The 12,217-nt window shown below is 39.9% G+C and overlaps 1 protein-coding gene across 2 annotated transcripts; it reads left to right on the top strand.

The window, feature by feature from the left end:
• The first annotated feature begins 331 nt into the window (after positions 1-331).
• On the top strand, positions 332-11,132 carry mtmr7a (myotubularin related protein 7a). 2 transcript variants are annotated; one of them, XM_061684955.1, is made up of 14 exons: positions 332-476; positions 802-924; positions 1,001-1,163; positions 1,762-1,919; positions 2,045-2,134; positions 3,189-3,323; positions 3,560-3,692; positions 5,516-5,625; positions 6,590-6,715; positions 8,013-8,062; positions 8,540-8,740; positions 8,847-8,981; positions 9,370-9,496; positions 9,574-11,132. In XM_061684955.1, exons 1-14 carry the CDS (start codon positions 453-455, stop codon positions 9,910-9,912), a joined length of 1,914 nt encoding a protein of 637 aa, XP_061540939.1. In that variant the 5' UTR covers positions 332-452; the 3' UTR covers positions 9,913-11,132. The 2 variants fall into 2 exon arrangements, with proteins under 2 accessions (XP_061540939.1, XP_061540938.1); XM_061684954.1 differs by having other exon boundaries at positions 2,006-2,134.
• Positions 11,133-12,217: the final 1,085 nt, after the last annotated feature.

Here is a 12,217-nt window from a genome sequence, read left to right as displayed (position 1 = left end):
AACTGGTGGGTACGCAGGACAGTCATTCACTGGGCACACTGGGCAACAACAACAACAACAACCCTAACATAAACATAAATTATGCAGTTAAACATTAAAAGAAAAAGCTTGTGACATGTAATCTGGCTTGAAACAATCAACTTCAAACAAACAAATAAGTTCTTACATGTACAATTGTTTAAATATAACATTAAATTTTTGTTAAAAAAAAAAAAAAAAAAGTGTTCAATTTTATGCCACTGTAATAACCCATGGGGCTTTAGGACCCTGCGGCGCAACGCTACTGAGCGCTTCCAGGGCACATCATATCATAACTGTTTGCGTGTTCTAATTGTCTATGCATGCGTTTACCTGAGCGCCACTGACTAGGCGTTCTGAATCAAAGCTAACCTTTGACATTTGTGCCTCGCTTATCGTCAGTGGCGACACTGTGACTCGCTCCATACCTGCCAATGGAGCACATCCGACTTCCAAAGGTAACCGCAATTCTGATTGTATGGAGTCATTTCCGCAATGCACCCCCGCTGACAAGTCAAGTCACCCCCCTGTGAAGCCCTCACACGTTCTCCAATGGTTATAAGCAGCGATATAGAACAAACATACAGTCAACATTGAAAGGGGGTCAAGTAGTGCGAGCCACGTAGACTGATAGCTTGGGGCGGGGGGCGTTTCAGTATCTACTTTGTCGGTGCAAGTCAATCCACGCCTTGCTGCCGGGTCAAAGGTGATTGAGAAAGACATCATTCGTGAGGGGGCACATTAGGATCATGGGGGTTTCGATTCCTCTTCTGCTTCCACCAGGTGGAGAAGGTCAGGCTGCTGGACAGAGTGTTCACCAAAAGGAGCAGGGTGGGCACCCTCTATCTCACGGCCACCCACAGCATCTTTGTGGAGAGTGAGGGTGGAATGCGCAATGAAACATGGGTAAGCAGAAGCTGGATGAACGAAGGGATCGGATCAGCACATAATCATCATGTATGGGCTTTTTTTGTATTATTAGGTGCTTCACAGTTTGGTTTTCAGTTTGGAGAAACAAGAGGCCACTCCATCGGGTTGCCCGCTGCTTATACACTGCAAAAACTTCCAGGTTCTTCATTTTGTCATCCCTCAAGAGCGGGAGTGCCATGATGTATATGTGTCCCTGCAGCGGCTCTCCCGTCCAGGTGACTTTTGCTTCAAGCCTGTGCAGGTTATTAATTCCATCAAGCATGAAAAGCATTTGATGAGCACTTTGGATGGTGTTTGCATAGTTAGTTTGCATGGGTTTTGAGCCAGATGTAGTAGCTGGAGCTGCGGTGAAAAAGACACATTGTGAGTGTCAATTGGAACCTCCTCTGTATTGCAGTTAGCACCACAGTACTGAAGTTAAACTGTATACCCAGAACCTCATGATTTTTTGATGATATATGATGTCCATTGCCTCAAGACAGAGCAACTACCTTGACATGATCAAGGCATTTAATCATTTTCAAAAAATTTATATAAATGCATACTCAGCCGGATATTGACTGGCAACCAGTCTGGGGTGTGTCATGGAATGATTATCAGCCAGTGCTTAATTTACAGTAGGGAAAAATGCAAAATATATATATATATATATATATATATATATATATATATATATATATATATATACACACATTGTGGTAGATTAAAAGAATACATAAATAAAAAAGATCTGCCAATCTTTGATTTCCTGATTATAAATGTCAGACTCTAATTTGCAACCTGACATCTGTCAACCTTTGTTGTTACTTGTAGAGCGTTATGAGGAACTGTATTGCTTTTCCTATAAACCAAATGTCGAAGAGACGGAGAGACGGCAGGAATGGGACTTCTTGGACCTCAGAGCTGAGTACAGCAGAATGGGAATCCCAAACTCCCTTTGGAAACTCTCCTCAGTAAACCGGCACTACAAGGTCAGGGCACTGAGATCAGTGACCAGGCAAATGATCTTCATACTAATGTGGACCTTGCAATAACTAGGTTTTGTTTATTTTTGGAGGTGAGTGACACTTACCCTGCTGAACTCTTTGTACCCAAGTCAACAACTCCATCAGTCATCACAGGAAGCTCCAAGTTCAGGAGCAGGGGGAGATTTCCTACTCTTTCATACTACTCCAAAGAAAATCATGTAAGTTGATAGCATATATTTCTTTTTGATTTTCTGATAGAATTTTACAGTTGTCAGGAAACAAATTCAACTTCTGATACAAGTACTGTCTTAGCAGTAGCATATGTTTAATTGAAACAACTTGGATTGTGATTCATTTTTACTTCAGTATGATAACTGTGGTGTGTTTTCTTGTTGCTGTCACATTTCTTCCTTGGCGTGGCTGTGGCTCAGTTGGTAGAGTGGGTCGTCCAGTGAAAAAAGGGTCAGCGGTTTCAATCTCTGCTCCGTCGACTGGCGAAGTGCCCTTGGGCAAGACACTGAACTCTAAATTGCTCCGAGTGGACACGGCAGCGCCTTGCCTGGCAGCAGCTGCCTATTGGTGTATAAATGTGTGCGTGTGAGTGAATGGGTGAATGTGAGCCTTGGTAAAGCGCTTTGGGCACTGTGATGGTCGAGATAAAGCCCTAGATATATAAGTGCACTCCATTTATCATTTTTACATCCTTTTTGTCAAGTGCGATTTAGTGAAAGCTTCTGATCAAAGAAGGTTTTGTGCAAAGGGTTGCACAACATTCTGGGTAAATGTTTGAATATTCTTCTGGTTCAATCACAGGCCCCATATGACTCTTGAGCTAAAGCATCTTGGCTACATTTATGCGCATAATCCTTAATGTTCATAAATCATTCTATTAGTCCTTAACACAACAGTTGGGATTGCTTTATGAGTGTGGGGTCAACTTCCCAGGGTTGAGGGTCCAGCGTGTGAAGCCCAAAACATGCAAGAGGCTAAAGTTTGGTTAATCGGTCTGAAGGGAGAAAGAACTCAGTAATAATTCTTTGCCTCATCCCCCGTGGCTAATAAATGGAGACATGAGATTATTCCTTTTAACCTAATAAATGGAGACATGAGATTATTCCTTTTAACATGCATGTCAAGTGCTTCCAATGTTTTAGAATTGTCCCCCAAAATGTCAATTGAAGGTAATGATTGTAGTAATTCACAAGGTGACCATAGTGTAATTGATTGGTGAGAAAACATCAACATATAAAGCTTAATCTCGCCTCCTCCCAGGCTGCCATCTGCCGTAGCAGCCAACCCCTTTCAGGCTTCAGCGCTCGTTGCCTGGAGGATGAGCAGATGCTGGAGGCCATACTGAGGTCCAATCCCCGCAGTGACTTCATGTATGTGGTGGACACCAGGCCCAAGGTGAGCCCCATAGATGGAAAGAACGCTGTGTAATAATACAAGTCAGGAGCATTGTGGTGTTTGTTCAGGTGGGCTTTTATTAATATATTTTTGCAGCTGGATATGCTCATAGATAAACACTCTGGAAAATCTTGGCTTTGGGATAGGAACACAATGATCAGTATTGTCTAACCGTAATTGATCGAACACATCACAAACAAACTAATCTTCTAACAACTAGCCAAATATCCTTCCAGTTAAATGCGATGGCAAATCGAGCAGCAGGAAAAGGCTATGAAAATGAGGACAACTACTCCCACATTAAATTCCAGTTCGTCGCCATTGAGAACATCCATGTGATGAGGAGCAGCCAACAAAAAATGCTGGAAGGTACAATAACCACTAATTCTCAAAGAGGCTTTATTCCTGGAATGTTACGTTGGCAGTGCATCCGTGACTGTGTCTGAAATGTTTTCATCACTTTGGTGTTTATGGAAAAATGTTTGATATTTGGCATCATCTTTCAAACTCTGTTGTAATTTTCACACGACTATAGCACAGCATAGCCCCATGTCTATACTTTGGCTTTCAGATGTACCCAGCCAGACTGCAATGTGCTGCAGTCGGGCCTCAATAGAGCCCACAGGAGAATTTCTGGGTATTGTGCCGGGGTGATTCCTGGAAGACTTTGAATCCATCTGGGTTTTATTTCTGAGCTATTTTGGTTTCCTGGAGTGCATAATCTGCGACCTACCCCCAAAGCAAAACTGAGGGCGTGAGAATGATGTGATTCCTAGTCTGAAAAGTTGTAGCTGCTGTCCACTTGTTATAACTCTTTGGCTCATGGCTGCTCAGAAGAGTCTTAAAATGTTTAGACAAAGCCTCTGCCCTCCAGAGATTGCTAGCGTGTCCTATTGCATGCTTAAATACAATTTTAAAGACCCCCGCCTGGCAGCATCAACTTAAATGTTTCATTTCGGTGGTAGCCGTACTCTCGTACAGTAAGTTATAAAAGTAATTATGAACTTGTTCACCTGCCTGGATCAGAGTACAAGACAAATTTTGGTCCTTCACGATTGTACTATGTCCGACTACTGCAATATTCCGATACCACCGCATCCCGTCTTTTACCAACACTGGGCTTTACCTTGTCAAATCTAATGCCACCGGATACACTCGTTACCATGGCGACACCAACAACAATAGATCGAGCAAATTTATTGTGTGTGTGTGGGGGGGGGGGGGGGGGGGGCATAATAAAATAAGGGAAAATGTGTGTGGTGGTCAAGAGCGATGCTTGAGAGTGGACGTTCATTCAAGGATTGCTTGAGGTATGTTCACATACTTTTAATATGATACGGCTCGCAAGCATGCAACAAAACATTCTGCAGCCTTGCAAGCTAGTGCTAGCACTAACAGTTGTACGTAAACATGTCGGCGTTCTGTTGATTCATGCTCTAAAGTTTTGGTGTGTGCGAAGTAATTTAATTACAATAAAGTCATTTAACTGTACTAAGGTAGCACTCATTATTTCTGTCAAGTTGTAATGTTGGTTTGACCTGACTGAAAACTTAAACTTATGTCAGTGGCCAATCCTTGAATGCCCCCTCGAGGTCATTAATGTTTTACCGTTTGTCTAAAATGCTAGAGAATACTTTTGAAGATACTCAGTATGCAATACACAAGTATATACAGAAAATGAACAAGTCATTTAAATAGACACATTGCTCCATCTTGTGATCGGATCGGTGATCGGTAATGGGTTTTTTAAACTCGCTGATCGGTCCCAAAAATCCTGATCGTGTAAAGCCTAAGTAAAACGTCATACTGACTTACACTGAAGGAGCGTCCTCTTCTATTTGCTGTTAATTATACTGCATCTCCTCCAGTAGAGCTTAGTGCTGCCCATCTTGTTGCAGAAAGGTGTGCAACTCTAAATTTGGACATGCCTGTGTACTGTAAAAACCCATTAAAAAAGAACGCTTAAAAATCAGCGATTTAGTAAGGGCACGAATGATGAACAGTGATTCACTGTAAAACAAACTGATTCAATTGATCGACTTATCATCAAGAGTCAAAAGAAGCATCACTTGAGTCGACGTTAAAGAAAATATGTTTTGAGCAAAAACAAATATACTCTATGTGTCTTGTTTAATAAAGTCTAGTATTCTGTGTGTTTCCTGCTACTGAGACAGCTGTGTTGTGAAATGCAGTGTGTGAGCTGCGTTCCCCCTCTATGTCTGACTTCCTGGAAGGCCTGGAGAGCTCAGGCTGGCTGAAGCACATCAAAGCTGTTTTGGATGCAGGCATCTTCATCGCCAAGGTCAGTCTGGAGATTAATCCCTGCTGTCCTCTTCACCACCACTATAAATATTATCTTGTCAATGTTGTTCTTACTTTCTGAGTTGATAAATGATAGAATTTGCAAAATAATGCTATTTGACTATTACATATCCCCCCATTAAAAATGATAAAACCATTTGAATTGTGTAGAAAATTATACAGTAAAAGTTGAGATTTGAAGTCTTAAATTATAATACTTACTCGTGTCCCTCAAGGGGAAATTTACGGAGTCCCGAAGGTGACATGGAAGAAGAAAAAAAACAAAAAACTTTGTGTTTCCTCACAATAAACATTGCGTTCCGAAGCAATGCTTATAATTTTAATCCTTGTTAATGTCCTTCCAGGTGAACTTGCGTAAACAAACGTAGCATCCGATGTACAGGGGCTTTTAAAGTCACTCTTTTTGTAGACATTATCTCACAAAATCACACTTTTTTTTTTCCCCCTTTCTTTTTAAATGTATTTTTTGATGACACTTTGGTCGGAAAACATTCTTTGACTTGGCGGTCCTGATTGAATGCATTCACACGTACAGCTATGGTACATACCACCAGTGCTACGGACCAACTGGTTCCCGATTCTAGCCATGGCCGTTAAAGGGTGTTGTGGAAATGAGTTTTTCATTTGTTCCTTTAATTTTAATTTTCCTTCAATTTTGACTTTATTCTAATATAGCGCACATTGTTTTTCTCCTAAAAAGTATTATTTTATTCAGATTCATTACATTCTTCCATTGTAACCCAAATATTGCAATGCTATGCTAGAAACAATTTTCTACGATTGAACAGCAACATACAACAGCAGGTATTCTATATTGCATAACAACATGCTATAATTTTCCTGAGACCTCAGACCTAGGCTATGACAAGTTTTATGTACACTAGTACAGACGTTCAGATGTAACGTCAGTGTAATATTCTGTGTTTGCGCGTCTATGTATGCAGGCCGTTGCAGAGGAGGGTGTCAGCGTCCTGGTTCACTGTTCAGATGGCTGGGACCGTACTGCTCAGGTGTGCTCTGTGGCCTGTGTGCTGTTGGAGCCATACTACCGGACCATCAAAGGATTTATGGTACAGACTGACTCTGCAAAATAGATAAATTGTAACGACAGTTTGTATATGAAGTAGCGTGTTGATATTTATCTAACCTACTGTATTTCATTCGGTGTGGGCTGTTTGAGGTAAAGGATTAGCTATGGAATCCAGAATTGCATTGCAGATGCATACAGTACAGTATGACCATGTACAGAGAATGGTCCAAGGTATAGGTGGCCAAATGGCCATTACTTTGCCAGGAACTGAAAATGGTAAAAAACTGGAAGGTGGATCTTCTCTTTACAGATTAACAGTTTTTTGGGTGTTTTTTTCTTGTCATTTTTTAATCTTTATCATGACTTGTCAGTCATGGAATAATTTTGTTTTGTTTTGGTGGTCGTCATGCCAGAGCAGAAAAGGTTTTTCCCTAACCGTTACCAAAAAGGTAGAAGCAAGGAATTTGTCTGAAATGCATTGGCAAAGTTCCCTTCAAATGAAGATAAGGGGATAATGTAGTTCAGTGGTGTCCTAACCTGTTCTCCCAAGAGCTGCATACAAGAAAAGGTGACGGATTCAAGGGCCATTCTTCACCTTTAATATATTTAACATTCTAAAACAAGTCAGTCTATGCAAAGAAGTACAAAGCAACTTTTATATTATTTATCACCTAGCTGTTTTATAAAAATAAATATATAAATAAATGTATAGTAAAGTATGTATGTATTATGTAAGTATTTTTTTATTTATTAAAAAACAGCTCGGTGATAAAGCAAGCGACTGTGTGTCCTACTAGAATAGATCGGCCCCTGTACTGAGTCTGTGACATCGACACATTCAGAATTAAAGCACATCAGTTTAGTACAATCTGTACTAAACTGATCTTGACACACAACAGAATATGGAGCAAACAATACCGATACCACGGTGCGTCTTACCGAATAAGGTGTGATTTTCGGAAGACAAGGTAGTGGGAGATGAGCACAAATGTGTTGTTTTTCTTCTCCCCTGCATTGCCATTCAATGTAGAAAGTAGCACAATGCAGGTATATGATATTGGCCCTGGTAATTGTTCATTTTATAATATGCAGCAGGCCACTAAAAAACAGAGTGGCTGGCAAGTGACAGGCTGGAGTTTGGACACCCCTGCTCTAGTCCAACTTCCTGATTCATTTAGTAATTGTTTAAGAGTTCTGTCTCAATACTTTTGTCCATAATGTTTCTCAAAGGGCTGTTTTCCTTCAACTGCAAGTGTTCACGATTAATGATATTCTCTGTGGTGCTAATAATATTCAAAACTGTTTATAAAGTGACTTTGACGTCTTTTTGTACGTAGGTTCTCATCGAGAAAGACTGGGTCTCATTCGGCCACAAGTTTTCTCACAGGTTAGATTTAAGCCATGGTGTCAAACTCAAGGCCCGGGGGCCAGATGCGGCCCGCCACATCATTTTATGTGGCCCGCGAAAACAAATCATGCTCGTCAACTTCCATTATTTTTGCTAATATCTGTACCCAAATTCCAAATTGTCATAAAAATAAACAATAATGTTGCGATATTGCATTTTTCTGTTACCAAACCCTTCTTTTACAGCAACTTAAACAATACTTGTACAAACTATTATCCTTGTCTTCTGATTTCAAAACTAGTTATCCCTCAATTTGTATTTTAATGGTAACAATATGTTTTGAGGATTAAACATTTATATGGTTTCCCTGTTCTAACGGCCCTCTGAGGGAAATAAATAATAACTACAATGCGGCCCGAGACAAAACAAAGAGGTTGACACCCCTAATTTAAGCCATTAGTTTCATCGCATGATCTTTTTAATGCAGTGTTCTAACGCTTCTAATTTCCTATCCAGATGCAACCACTTAGTTGGAGACCCTAAAGAAGTGTCTCCCATTATCGATCAGTTCTTGGAGTGTGTGTGGCAACTGATGGAGCAGTTTCCCTGCGCCTTTGAGTTCAATGAGAGGTTTCTGATCACCATTCACAGCCACATCAACTCCTGCCAGTATGGCAACTTTATTGGCAACAACCAGCGGGGAAGGATAGAACTCGGGTAAGATCATTATTTTCTTTCTGCTTTTAACAGTGTACACAAATATGACTACAAAAAACTACAAATGATTGAGCGCTTGGATGCAAATTAATGTCACATCATATAGGCTGCGTGAGAGGACCCACTCTCTGTGGCGTTATCTGTGGTCAAACCGGGCAGACTACACCAACCCCTTATACAGAGCAGACCAAGGCCAGGCGCAGGGACTCCTTCGGCCATCTACCGCCCCCTGTTGGTTCAAGTATGTCACATGATATATCAAACTCCTTTGATTCGCTTGGACTTCATGTTTCACATAGGAAATAATAATGGCGATAGAAAGGATCCAACCCAGAGTCAAACTGTCATAATACATACAAAACAAACTGTAATGGCAATATTTTAAATATCTTTTGACTATTCTTAACTGTCATACCAGTGCGACTTTAGGTGTGGACACTTTATGACCTCAGGTGCATTTGATTTTGGATGTTCCACTGTATTGTTAATCCAGTTTGGCAGTTTTGAATTCAGTAGCAAGACTTTACAATGTATGCTGTTTGTGAATTGAACCATTACAGTATCCTTGCATTACTTTCAAGGTTCTCTATACAGTCAATACAAGTGTTTATTGTTATTATCTTGTGCAGATTTTGGGCTCGGTTGTACAACCGGTTTGACCGTGGAATGCATCCTCGTCAGTCTGTAGAGGATTACCTGCGGGCCATTAAAGAGGAAACTGAACAGTTAGAGGAGTTGCTTGCTTCACACAAACAGGTAAAATAGGTTAAATTATAAACCTTTATTTTTATGGCTTTAATGCTAAAGATGCACTCATCTTAAATGTTCAATAGAAAATTTCTAAACTGGAGGAGAAGCAGGCGAGGAATTATACCGCAAAAGCCACCTTTGATAAAAGCCCGACAGCCTGGGTTATTGGTCATGATCTCGGCCTGGCAAACACCCCTCAAGACTACACATCAGGCTTCCTCACCAGCAGCACCTGTCAGCTAAAGACACCATGCAGCGGCCTGACCCTCTCGCCCCAAGACTTAAGCAAAACATATGACTCCAGTCACTCCAACGGCAGTGATCGGGAGTCTGGGATAGCGGATCTGAGCTGCCGTTCGCCCTTTAGTGAGGAGAGTACCAGAGATCAAGACTCTGACGATGATGACTACTCGGCTGCCTAAAAAAATGTAGTATGTTGTGGCAGATGTAGCAGCTACCACATGGCCCCACACAGCCATTAAACAGACACTACCTATATATGCACAAAAAAGGATAAAAATAGTAAGTTAGTAGCAAATTTCAGTCAAAACTTTTGTTTTGCATGTGGTGTGGTGGACCCTTCCTGTTACCACATAAACTAGTTTAACATTGTATACTGTAGTTGTCCACATTGCACTTCCACACAATGAAGAGTTTAATTATTTCCTGTCTGTGATGTTCGGGGCCAAATAAAACCGTTGTGCAGACAGAGTTTAAAATAGTGAAGTGCATCATGTGCCTCCTGGGCCATTTTGTGGACCCATTATCCACTCCAAAAACATTATTACCCCTGAGTGATCCACTTCAACACATCTTTTTGTGTTGAAGAGGATGTGCAAGTACATCCCCTCTTTCACAACGATCTTCCATTTCTTTATGTATCAAATATTTTGCTTAGCAGCATAAACACAAAAATACATGGAATAGCCTAATAAGAGATGACGGACCGCTACAAATGGGAAGTACTTGACATTTATCATTGGAACATCAGTGGAACATTTTGAGTAAAGAAAGCTTTAGCTTGCAAAACAAAACAAATATTTGAATAAAGGACAATTTTGAACAAAATCAAAATATAATGTCACGTAAATATCACATTGTGCTGATTTGCATATGGGAATTTTCGTCTACATGTTTTGTGGTCACCTCAGTGTGATTGACTGAAAAAAGCGATTTCAACAATAGAATGTGTTTACATTGGGGGGGGGGGGTTGAGCATGTTCCTCAGCTGAATGACTGTGACTGAACAAAGCAGCAACTGTAAACATCAACATATTTTCTGAGTATGAGCTGTGCATAGTAGTGATGGCTGGAGCCAACAGTAGAGAGCATATCACAGTGTTAGTGGCAAAGTATTGAGGTCCTATTCCAGTGTCTGCAAATATGGTGTTTTACTGTACTGTACAATCCTGCCAGAGAACAATGCAGCATGTAAATATATTTTTTTAACCTTTGAAAATCTTGCTGTGCATGTAATTTATTATAAACCGTAAAAAAAAAAAAAGTACTAGACTAAGTTACATTTATTTTGACAATAGATTTATGTATTCAGATGTAGAATGAGAGCCCATGTTGGTTGTATTATTGTATTCCAAAGGTTTGTTAATTCCAATTCTTTGTAAAACAAAATAAAGGTAATGCTCTTCCCTGTACTGTCCTAATAAATTGCCTATTATTACATTCACTACTTCAAAATGTCTCCAAATTCAATAAAATACAATGCCCTCTACCCTTGGCTTGTATTGAAATGGGAATACTATAGATGTATCTTCTTACTATATACTACACAGCATGTTGGAAACGTCTTATGGTGAAAAACAAGTAGTTTTATCAATTACTGATATATATTCTGGCAAGACGAAAAGTAGATTTTTAGAGCGACGTCAAACAATCCTGTATATTGTACTGAGGTGGCAATCAGAACTTTATAGGATGAACGTAGACCTTGTACCTCCTTTCTAGTAGGCTTAGTTGGTTGCTGTGGACCAAAAATGGACAATAACATTGAGACTGGTTGTTGGTGAGATGTTAGTTCACTGCCTGAGCACTACAGATAATAACTATATATTGTATATAGAATTTCAGTGATAAGTGTGGAGACATACTGGTGGAGTAGATGGGTTTAAAGGTAAAATAAAACAATGGAATGATGTGAAATCAGTTTTCCTATATATTCATTTCCAGTTAAATATACTGTACATTAGTCACTTGTTCCTTTTATATATGGTGAACCAAGAGTGCCAAAATGAAATAAATATTCATTTATTTCAATATGTATTCATTTATTTCAATATGTATTTAATTCCAATATTTATTCATTTATTTCAATATGTATTTAATTATTTGATGTCAATATGTATTTATCCTTTTAATATATATTCATTTATTTCAATTTGTGTTCATTTCAATGTGGATTTATTTATTTATATATATTATTTATATATATTTATTAATTTCAATATGTATTTCAGTCACTCATCTTCCATTCTGCTTATCCTCACTAGGTTCTCGGGCGTGCTGGTGCCAATCCCAGCTATCTCGAAGCGAGAAGCGGGGTACACACTGAACTGGTCGCCAGCCAATCGCAGGGGACATAAATAAACAACCATTCGCACTCACATTCATACCTGCGGGCAATTTAGAGTTTTCAATTAACCTATCCTGCTTGTTTTTGGGAGGAAACCGGAGAAAACCCACGCAGGCACGGGGAGAACATGCAAACTCCAC

The sequence above is a fragment of the Phycodurus eques genome, chromosome 9, assembly GCF_024500275.1.
Source record: "Phycodurus eques isolate BA_2022a chromosome 9, UOR_Pequ_1.1, whole genome shotgun sequence".
In the NCBI taxonomy this organism is placed as follows: domain Eukaryota; kingdom Metazoa; phylum Chordata; class Actinopteri; order Syngnathiformes; family Syngnathidae; genus Phycodurus; species Phycodurus eques.
This window is presented reverse-complemented; position numbering and strand designations above follow the sequence as displayed.